At 38.0% G+C, this 11,537-nt stretch overlaps 1 protein-coding gene across 3 annotated transcripts in view; it reads left to right on the top strand.

Moving 5' to 3' along the window:
* Positions 1 to 11,537, top strand: part of YIPF7 (Yip1 domain family member 7) — a 52,723-nt gene that overhangs the window by 1,220 nt on the left and 39,966 nt on the right. For all 3 annotated transcript variants that reach the window (XR_013339882.1, XR_013339881.1, XM_021555711.3), the window contains exons 2-5: positions 65 to 181; positions 788 to 954; positions 3,301 to 3,446; positions 7,904 to 8,085. Coding sequence is in view for 1 of the 3 variants with exons in the window: in XM_021555711.3 (XP_021411386.2) it covers positions 66 to 181; positions 788 to 954; positions 3,301 to 3,446; positions 7,904 to 8,085 (611 nt within the window). In the remaining 2 variants the exon portion in view is untranslated. The remainder of the gene's footprint in view (positions 1 to 64; positions 182 to 787; positions 955 to 3,300; positions 3,447 to 7,903; positions 8,086 to 11,537) is intronic.

Raw genomic sequence — 11,537 nt, 5'->3', positions numbered from 1 at the left:
AAATGTAGGTTTTGGCTTGTTGTAAAGGCTATTTATTGATATTTGCAATCATTTTTCCAATCAGAATGTCAAGTTTTGAGCAGTTTCACGTCGACTTTTACCAGTCTAATTATACCATAGAGGACCAGGAAGAAGGTTGCAACAGCTATGGCTCAGGCAAAAACCTCTGTGAAAGCAGAAAGTAAGTGTGGGTGTTGCTTCAGCTTCCCTCCTCAACAGATGGTGGTTCTGGGGCTGGCTTTGGGGCTTGCAGGAGCAGGAAAGAAGTTCAAAACATCATCTATACTTTCAGAAAGTGAGAATGCTTATAAGTGAATTTTTCTTTTTAAAGGATTTGATTTTGTGCTACTCTTATTAGCCTAGGTGTTATAGGTTGTTTACCTGACAGGAGTTACTGAGCTTCATGTTATTAATGTGAAATTTAGGGTGCGTATTGCAGGAAATTCTGAGATTCAAGGGGAAAAATCTAAATGTGTGACTCTTTGATATGGATGTATCTGAGGAGTGTCACCAGGCTGCTGGGCAGAAAAGCCAGAAGTGTGTGGCAGTGGCTGTGGTGGGCTGCAGGGTTCAGCAGGCTGGCAAGGAGCTCTGCCCGCTTGCAGAGGGGGCTGCAAAGGCACAGTCGGCAGCTCAGCTCTTGTTACCCACAGCAAGGATCATGCCCAGAAAAATTCCAGGTTCCCCAAACTGAAAATAGGTGAAAAGTAGGTGGAACGTGGTGAGTAGCTCCAAGATGTTTCTCACTGTAGTTATGGGTTTGGTTGTGCTTTGTTTCTTGTCCCAGCAGCCAGGCAGAAAAGCAGCATGCAGGCACAGCTTTTGTCCCATCAGACATGCTTCCGTCCTCTCAGAGCTACTCGGGTCAGATTTTGCAGCCAGCATACAGTCCTGACACTCCTTCTCAGCTTGGTTATGTTGACGGATTTGATGAGGAACCCCCTCTGCTAGAAGGTAAAACTGTGAAAAACATGTTCACTCTCTTGTGAAAATGAAAATGTTTAATAAAGGACAATAGGAAACAAGGACCATAGAGCAAAGGTTATTACGGCCGGCTGCATCTGGGCACTCAGCCAAGAGCACACTTATCTTCAGGGAGACCCTGAAAATACCTTTTTCCTTACATCGGCCTGTTGTATATTCACAGACTCTTATGCAACCTAGTTTACATGTTCTAAGAATTGTTTCTCTTATCTCCTGTTTGGATTTGCCTTTTTAGAGCATGTGATTCTTTGGTTGTGCTTTTAGTCTTTTTTTTTATAATTTTCTTTAGTTTTGTCTCTGTTCACACTGTCTTCACATGGTGATTGCTGATAGTTGGCCTGTCTGTAGCAGGTGTTTTCTTCATATGTTCATTGGGTGTTATCTCATCCAAGCAGGTATTTTAACACAAGTATACTTATATCAGCTATTTCATTACTATGTCTAAGTTTAATTAACAACAGAAATAAAAACTTTATAACAAAGTTACTTTAACAATACACATATAAAATCCATTTTAATATTTGCACAAAGCCAATATTGTAATATGTATCTATAACAAAATTAATCCCACAGACAACATGCAGGATTCCTGGGGCTGCCTCTAACTTTTCTCTGCCAGCTAATGGAACTCTCTAGAGAAACTGCAGCAGAGCTGGCAAGCCTCGCCGTGAGAGCTTCAGCCAAAGCTCCTGGCAGTCAAACCTGCTTTTTCTCCTTCAAATTCGCCATGGATCCATCCAGCCTGTGGACTAGAGCAGATATATGGTACCACCACTAGATAGCAGCAGAACAATAGTTTTGCATTCACGTTTCCAAAATTGTTTCCACGCTTGTGTTTATCCTCTGTACATATTAGAAAATCTATAACTAATGAAGATGGGTAATCATCTTTCTTTTGCATATCTAGTAATAGATTTAGTAGTTTGCAGATGCTAAGTCATTTGTTTCAATGGGAAAGGAATTGAGAAATCTGCTTTCAGTTTCAATTAGTTGATCATTTAACTATATGAGCAATGTCGTTCTTCATGATGAGTAACCATTCTAATACTAGTGGCTGATTTTGTTACTAGCAAAATACTTGTGCTATATTTTTAAAAAATGGATAATTTGTCTGTAATTGTTTCAGCATAATAGAAAACAAGCATATTCAGTCTGTTAGTTTGGCATACTGGAAGGCAGCTGGAGTTTTTACTACTCAAAAGGGACTACTGCCTTAAAGCTAGCAAGATTATTCTATTTCATGTAGGTAACTGCCAGATCTCTACCTCTAAGACCTCCAACCATTTACCTCCCTGTGTGGCTCACCCTGGGAGAAGGATGTTGTAATACAACTGCTTGTGATTTGCAAGACTTCAAAGATATTCCTATCTGTGTACCATATAAATCTGAGCAAAACCACACATTTTAATGCAGAATAGCTTCATATATACAATATTTTGACTGAGCTCAAGATGATGGAGAGGTGGAACGAGGTAAAGGCTTGGCTTTCCCAATAGATCTAACACATTGGCAGTCTCAGCCATTCTGGCAGCAAATCTGAAGCTGACTTTGCCCTTACTGGAGAATCTCAGGGAAGATGATTACTTGTGCAAGCTGAAATGTTTCTCCAGAAGATACAAGTTAATGGCAGGATTCCCATGACCTTTAATGGGACAGAATTCTGTTATTTTTCAAGGGGTCCCACTAATTACTTTTCAAATGCAAATATCCCCACCCCAAAAAACAACAACAACAACAACCAACCAAACAAACAAACCCAAACCCCAAAAAAACCCAAAAAACAACCAAACAAAAAAACCCCAAGCTTATAAAGAACTGTATAAAGTAGTATAAACTTGCCTTGAAGGAACAAATGTCATTTTTAAGTGCTTTTGGCTGTTCAGGCTTAAGACACATTTCTTGTCAAATTTTCCAGAATTAGAGCATATATCTCTGTCCTCAGTGTTGCAGAGTATCTTAAATTCTGCAGTTATTGTTAACTAATGTCTTTTTCAACATCTATGTTAGTGTGGCATTAGATATGTGGGTTTTAAATACAGGAAAAACAAATATTAACTCAAAAATGCTGAGGCCATTTTTTGCTTCACTGACTAACATTCTGTTTAATAGATTAATATTCCAATTTAGAATGAAAGCTGATTCTCAAATATACTGAGTATATAGCAGGGACATTATGTTTCTACTATAGAATATGTCATCCTACAATATTATTTTCACTGAAGCGTTTGTATGTAGTTTTGAGCTATCTAATGGATTTTTGTAAAAGTGTTGTTTTCTTGTGAGCAATTAACAAAATCCTGAAATTTCTTGTTGCAGAACTTGGGATCAATTTTGAGCATATATGGCAGAAAACATTAACCGTTCTAAACCCAATGAAGCCTGCAGATGGCAGCATTATGAATGAGACAGACCTCACTGGACCTATGGTTTTCTGTTTGGCCCTTGGAGCAACATTGCTGATGGTAGGATGTTGTAGAAATCTTCAGGGATTTATTTTCTAACAAGCTCATGCCTAGGTGATAATGAGTGTGAAGCTGCAGAAGATGAAGTACCAGCATAAAAAGAGTAATTTCCTGCCAGTTGTTCTGGGATTATGTGTTAAAAATTCTTCCTACTTTGAAAGAAACTGCTTAAAATTTAAATGTAATGTAAAAGTGACACGGGTAAAGTGATGTATTACTTCCAGTGGAAAGAGAGACCACACCATTTTTGGGGTGGGATTTAATACGTAAAAAAGGACAGATTTGTGAGAGGCTCTGAACAAGTTTTAAAGGAGGGAATAAAAAGGGCAGGCCAGCCCTTGCTACTTTTTTGGAATTATCTTCTTTCAATGTTATTTTAGAGAGTGTAGAGACAGACTAAAAAAAAATCTTTATACAACTAGAATAATTAGAGAAAAAAGAAATGGAAACAGTCTTTTTCCACCCACCCCCTTAAATTTGCAATACCTTCCTATAAATTTTGCTAGTACTTTCTTATTTTGTATTCTTTGTTCTGGTTTTTCTGCTTAACAAAATATAGTAGCCTGTATTTGACCCCCTTCTTCTTTATGAATATAGCTTTCCTACAGGAGGAAAGTTTAACAGGGTTGTACAGAACTCCAAATTCATCTATATATATCCTGGCAACACGGGCTCTCCAGTGTTGCTGAAGTACAGCTCTGACTGCCAACAGCAATTCATCAGACAGCAGTAAGGTGGGACCATTCTGGGAAGGGCTTTACTGCCCTGCAACTGAGGTGAGAGGAAAGGGGCTCTAATTCTCCATTTCCTCTGTGATAAATAGTGCTGAATCAGGAGATTCTTGAAAGTTCTTACTCAATTTGTAATGTCAGTGCAGTACCTTGAATGTGCAAACTGCTATATAAATGGCAAGTAGTATTATTATTTATGTTCCTATAAAAATGAAAATCTTTTAAAAGGGTGGAAGGGGCAGGAGGAAAGGGAATAAAAGGAAAAGAAGGTGGAAAGCTAGAGAAGACAGGGTGTTTTACACCTGGAGAAATAAATGCATGGGGGTACTAAAAAGAGAAAGTTGAATTAATTATAATCAAGAAAATGAAAGGAAAGCTAAAAGAAAGAATGGAAAAAATGTTTCCTGTTGACTTTTCTCTCTGAATAGCCAACAGTTTTAATGAATATGAAACTGTTATTATTGAAATTAATTACATTAATTATAATATTTTTACTGAGCTATTATGCATCTTAAGTGTCATTAGAAAACCAAGTACTTTCAATGCTCCAGTTTTAGGGCAGCAGAACACCTGTGACACAATCCAATGTTTTGTTCCATAACTTCCCAGCAGCAAGCCTTTGGGTTTATCTTAGAAATTCAGGCTACCATTATATCTCAGATATATTCGAATACTAAGATGTCTCTTCAGCTGTGAAAACTATGATATCCTTCTGTACTTAAAAAGTATCTTCTGATAGCACTAGGAACATGATTTGGTTGAGAGCTTGTTTCTAAAAATAATGCATACATTTTCTTTAGTTTCAGCTTTTTAACTATGGAAAATTATTCAAAGATATTCTTCAAAGGGTAGTAGTCCTTTCAGAGAAAAAGAGGAAAGGGCTGCTATCCAGGCAGCAGATTTATTCTTCCTCAGGTTAGTGTAAAACAGGGCAGCTCCATTGCAGATAGAGAAAAAATGGAAGCCCAAAATTTAGCAGAAGTCCAAGTCTCAGCTGCTTTGCATTTTACACTGTCATTTGTATGGAATCAGCCTTCCCCATCCACTTCAGGCAAAGGTAGTAGTACCCACTTCAAGCAGATGCAAGCAAGAACACAAAGTCTGACTTTCTGCTAACCTTGCTCCTTCCGCAGGACAAATTTAGCTCATTCATCAAAGCCTGTCAGACTAATCAAGCCTGATTCTAGTTTTGCTTACATCACTGTGGACTGGGAGTATCCCCATGTATGTGAGTCAGTATATTTACATATGTTAAATAAGAATAAAATTGGAACCAACGTGTTCAGCTGCCTTATATTTTTCTTCTCTCGTATCCTTGCCCCACAAATCCAGCATTTCACCAACTGGAGATCTCAGCTTGCTGCTGGTGCTAGTGCTCATTTCATCTCTGGCTCAGGAATTTTTAAATCTTAAACTAAGCTAATAAATAAATAGTGCTGTGTAGAACAGTTATAGACACTGAAACAAACAGTCTAAAATATAACTTGTAGTTGATGGATCTGCTTTAAATCAGAAATGTATGTAGTTGGTGTATAGCAAAGGTTGTCCCAAACCATTGTGAAAATATATATATGATATATTGTGAATATATATATGTGATATATTGTGAATGTATTCACAATATGATATATTGTGTATATATATATATCCTGAATGACTGAAATTCTAGTTGATGATCTGAGCTAGTTTTCCTCTCCCACACTATCTATAGCTATCATTGTACAAGCAATTTTTCCTGATTATTTTATACCACTAGTATGCAAATGCCAGCAAAAAAAGTCTGTACCTAAGTAGGAAGATTTCTTATGCTGTGATTTCAGGAATAGATTATTCTTTATGGTAGAAGACAGTAATGGGGAAAAGGTCAGGATGCTGGAAGGATATAGGCAACCTGGCTGTACCTGACTCAACCTTGAGGACTGGCAGCAGAGGAGAGCTCAGCAGTGAGCCAGGTCAGTGTGCAGACAGGATAATGGTGCTGGTGTAAAGTCAGGTAATATTAACTCAGATTGCCTTTCATGTTCATGCACTGCTCCCAACAAGAGTTGGTGAGCTGCACCAACCTGCAGCATCAGGACTTTGAAACTGTGTCATCACTAGGCCTTCTCCATACCATTGCTTTATGTCTGTCCAGCTCCAATACTGCTGGCATCCAGTGACCAATTTCCACACGCATGGATACAGGAAGAGAGGGCAAGGAAGGGTCCTCAAAGTTGATTTCCTCCAGATTTCATTAAAATGTATGGATAAATAAAGTCAGATGTTTTCTCAATCCTCCTTAGCCATCATGGGAGATAAACTAGCAAGTAGCACTAAACATAATAAAAAAAAAATATAATAAAAGCTTCAACAATGTTTCCACCTAATCCATCACAACAGAATCCAACCACAAGCCACAGCATGCATTATTAGGAAACTGAGACCATCTGTTTTGTGTCTTATGTGGTTTATCATATTTTATATATATATATATATAGTCTGTGCAACATGTAGATTGTGTGTATGTGTGTGTATGAACAAACACACTTGTGTTTTATGTATGTACATATACCTTACTACATGTCAGGAAGGTGATGCATAGTGAGATGCATTTGAGAAGTTTACTCCATTGTTATGAGTTAATGGTTAAGTTCCAGGTCTGAACTTTCTCTTTCACAGCTTCATTCTGTCATTAGGATACAAAGTTCCAAGAAAAAAACAGAGTTCTGATTCATGAATGTTTTTCTGATGTATAGATGTGAAAATGACAGTATTGCACAGCCAACTTTCAGCATTTAATTTGTAAGAAGCTCGAAGAGAGAGAAAAACATATTTAACATTCTTTTGTGGCTGTTTATTCTGGGGAGTGAGCAATGCCCTTATGCCTGGAGGGATCCTTCAAAATTATGGCAGGAGATGGAGCTAGTGGTGCTGTGGCCACAGTTGCCTGTTTTACTATCTTTGTGTAAAAATCAGAAAACATCAAGCTCCTCGTTGCTAGGCTAGTACCTTTCATAGGCAATAAATTCAAACAAAGAATAAAACCTAGAAGGAAAAAAAATCTGGTATTTTTTTCATTTGTTAGAACAAAAAAAGAACATAAGCTGACAGTTACTGCTGAGTTTTATGTTGAAATGAACATGTTGTATTGGTCTAAGCACATAAATGTATCTTTTTCATGGTAGTCAAGGGAAAAGACAATCACATTTGCCCTGAAAACCACCATATTTTAAGAAAACTTTTCCCAATTTTTTGCAGACCTGCTTATAGCTCATTGTTTATATTAAAATGTGAAGCATATCAGGTAACCTGGATCATCATATTACTTAGGACACTTTTTCACAGCCCCATATACACTTATTGAAAAGATGTTTCCTGAGCCTAAACTGATTTTTAATGTCTAAAATGTGTTTTCCATAATTTCATCTTTTTTTGCCAGTTAAACTCTCCTAAGTCTCCCAACCAATTCCAGTTGTGTTCAGAGCCCAGTGAAAGTAAGACTGAGGATCAGCCTTGTAACTTTAAGTTAGCGACAAACACGTTTTGTCAATTGCACCTTGGAATCATTTTTAGGCAAAAATCACCAGAAGTATCATCTGTGGTTCGCAACTGAACTGATGCAGGTGAAGCAGAGAGGGATTGTCAACAACAGCAAGCAACAAACTTCGACCTAAATCTGTCTTCTGCTAGCACTTAGTGCTCACTGCTCACTTCTGTCACCTTATGCTTCCTCATATTTTTTTCTAGGCAGGAAAAGTTCATTTTGGCTACGTGTATGGGATGAGTGCCATCGGGTGCCTTGCCATGCACGCGCTGCTGAACCTGATGAGCGTCTCAGGAGTCTCGCACGGCTGCGTCGCGAGTGTCCTGGGCTACTGCCTGCTGCCCATGGTCATCCTGTCCTCCTCTGCAGTTGTCTTCTCACTCCAGTAAGTACCAGCCTATGGCAGTAGGAGTCCTGTGAAGGACAGTAAGTCAGGTGGCTGGTGTTGTGCAAAACTTTGGTCGCGTAGTAAATTTTGGCTTCTGAAACTGTAACACCATTTTGGTTGTACACATAGGTGGAAAAAGACAAAACTGGACTGTGTTTGAGAGGGCTGGTAAATGTTAATTTTGATATGAGTCTTTGATTACACTGCTTTGCATTTGGACTGAGAGGGCTTCTGATTTTTGCAGATGCCTCAGTTGTGATTTTTGTTTTGTAGAGGGAACAGTGGCCAAATTCAGGCATCAATTTTAAAAGCAATTGCTGAATTTTGGTGGTTCTCTTGCTTCTTTTTTCTCCATAGCATCAGGCCTCCCATCTTTATGTTTCTTTTCCTACTGACTTCTTTGGGACAGAATGAAATAGCCAAGTTGCCTGTAATGATGTGGAGAATTCAGACAAGTGTTTAAGATACAGTAGACTTCTATATTATGAGGTATAGTTATGGTGCAATTGCAGACCTGAAAATAAGTGAATTTGAAAAACCAAATGTGTAGTGGTGTATGTATCTGTGCACATGTGGGGGGTTGTTCAGTCATATTCTCCGAATAGGAAACTTCTTGGCAAGCCTCTCATTCCTCCTTGTTCAGTAAGCCCTTTGAAGCATAATGTTTATCTCCCTGTTCACACTCAGCAAAGTTCAAGCAAGTTCCAGATCTTGCCTGAAGGCCTTGAGCAGTGCTTTTGCCTATCATTAGCATGTTATTAATTATGGTTTCCCTTCTTAGTCTTTTTTGTTCTCTCATATTTTTAACTTTCCAATCTGTAACATACGGAACCTAGCAGCTGATGAATGAGAAAGTGCCCCTGTTTGTTTTCTTCAGAAAAGTATCATTTTACATGTGTGTATATATATTTATTAAGGAATTTATATGGTGGAATTAAATTTTGGCAAAATTCTTGTTGCATGTTTCTGTGGAGCTCTGATGGCTTAATCTGACCATATTCAATCTATTAAAGTGTTTCTGAGCTGTCTTTGGTAAGATGGATGATGACACTAAAGAAGCTGTTTATTCTCTGTTCTCCTACACTTCCCATATTTTCTTGATTAACCTGTTTAATAATCCAGCCTAATAAAATGTGCAGATACATAATCATAAGACAGATGGGGTGAATTCCAAACCAGCTGTTACAACTGTGCAGGGTACTGTTTTCTGTACATGGAATCCCCAGGCAGGCACTACATGTTTGTAAAATGCTGTGAATTTACAGAAAGCACATCTTTTGAAAATCTATAAACACTAAAATGTGATAGCCTTGACAAAATTGCACTGGTATTTCTAAAATGAATCACTAACATTAAGTACCTATTGACAGGGTTCTGCAGTCTTTTCTCATTTGGTATATGAAACTGTTTGAACACATCCAGTACTAAGGTCAATTATTGCAAACAGGCTATTAAAATTAAGTGGCAACTTTAAAATTCAACATACATTTCATTATTTTTAATTTTTAAAAATACTTTAAATGGTAAAAGAAAGAACAATACATTTATGGTTTTAAAAATATTTATAAAAAACATTACTTCTATTTCAAAGTTCAAAGAAATAATCTGAATTTTTTTTCACCACAAGTATACATAAGATAATGCATTCATATATGGCAAAGATACATAGTAACCGAATAATTTTTAATTTTCATGATTAGCTATTTCCTTCTATATAAATAAAGCAAAATATGGAACATTTGGGGTACTGAATAGTACCAAGAACACTAGTTCTCTTACTCAAATTTCCATGGAACTAGATTTGTTTGTGCCCATCTATGCTGTTTCCATGTATGAGCACAAGTTTATTAGGCCATCTTTCTGGGAGAAACCTCAGTAGACTTTTTCCTGCAGATAGCAACAATTCTTTAATATCAAATCCCCAAACTAAAGAGTGAAGGAAATGAATGTAAGCATGAAGAAAGAAATTCTTACACCCAGCTGATGCAAAGGATCCATTTGGTGACAGCATCTGCAGGATCTGAGAAAAAGAGATGTGGAAAGGGTCCACTTATATGTGTCCCTCCATCTCAATCTCACACCAGTACATCCCCAGTCCTCTTGGTCAGTGTAAGCATGACTTATGCTTTTTGTCCTTCTCCTATCTAGAGGATTTGACCCTCATGGACATGTGAGACAGAAAGCTCTCTGCCAAACCATTCTTTTTAACAGTAATACATTGTTAGATTGAGGACTGAATTTATAAGTACACAGAGGTACCTCTTGATTCTTACATGATTTTTATGCCATCTTTCCATCCTGCTCTCTGCTAGTCCTGGAACAAACCATGAGAGACCATTGGACTTCAGTGCAGCCACAATTTAGAGCAGCTACAGCTCTAAATTGTGCCACATTGTGACAAAGTGTCATTATGTTAGCTGAAAATTGTCATTGCACAGGATGTTCCTATTGCATCCCATCCCTCTGCCAGCAAGGGTACCAGCTCTGAGTTTCTGGCTTACTGTTTAGGTGAGCAACTTAGCATCACCTTAGAGGAGAGTACTTACTTTGCAAAGCCCAGTGGAATTTCCCTAAATGCCACTATATTGGTTTAAAAAACAGCTAAATGGAGGATATTAAATCACATGGTCTTTAATGTTTTATTTTTAACTTGTTGAAGTTGCAATGAGGTGCTGAGTCACCGTGAAATCGGTTCTTTCCTTCTTCCTTCAAAGTCCCAAGAGCTGGCAACACCAAGTACCTTATTGGCCTGGTGGCTGCATTGCTAAGAAGTCAACTATTTTATGTGATGTGAATGCATTAAGTAAACTAAGTCAATTACATAAGGACAGCTTTATTCATCACTAATAATTATATTAGTGGAGATAATTTCTGATAAAATGACCCACCTGAGTATGTATACACACCCTGTTTTTCCCTTGTGCTTCTGTTATGCTGATGCTTTGGAAGAGAGGGGTGCCAGGAAGGCCTTTAGGAAGTGGCAGAGATATATTCTTTTTCAAAGTCCTTGAGATTGACACAGCAAAAGTGTATAAAGTATCTATCTCATTATGTGCATCAGCAGTGTATTATGCACATGATCTCATGCATTTTACAGAAGCAGGCTGCAAATAGAGTGCAAATAAAGCATATGTGAAACATTATTTATTGGCAGGCTTTTGTTCCCACAGGGTTTAATAGTGAGCCCTTTGTAATCTGCAGGAGTATTTCAGTGGGCTTTTAACCATAGTCCCATAGTCACCAGTTCTCCAGGCCTCCCTGCTCCTGAAAGGGGGCACAGTGTAACTTCAAATGGGCTCAGCTGTCACCAAGAGGTAGAGTAGAAAGTTACAGTGTGCAGAGAAGGATGCCAAGGTAAGCAAAATATTTTTCCTTGGTGGTTCTTTTCCCACTCCTTACTCTGTGTTCACTGTGCACCCTTTTTTAAAAGGCCAGTCAAGCTTTTTCCT

The sequence above is a fragment of the Lonchura striata genome, chromosome 4 (genome assembly GCF_046129695.1).
Source record: "Lonchura striata isolate bLonStr1 chromosome 4, bLonStr1.mat, whole genome shotgun sequence".
NCBI lineage: Eukaryota > Metazoa > Chordata > Aves > Passeriformes > Estrildidae > Lonchura > Lonchura striata.
Note: the sequence above shows the minus strand (reverse complement) of the source record. Positions and strands in the feature narration are given on the sequence as shown.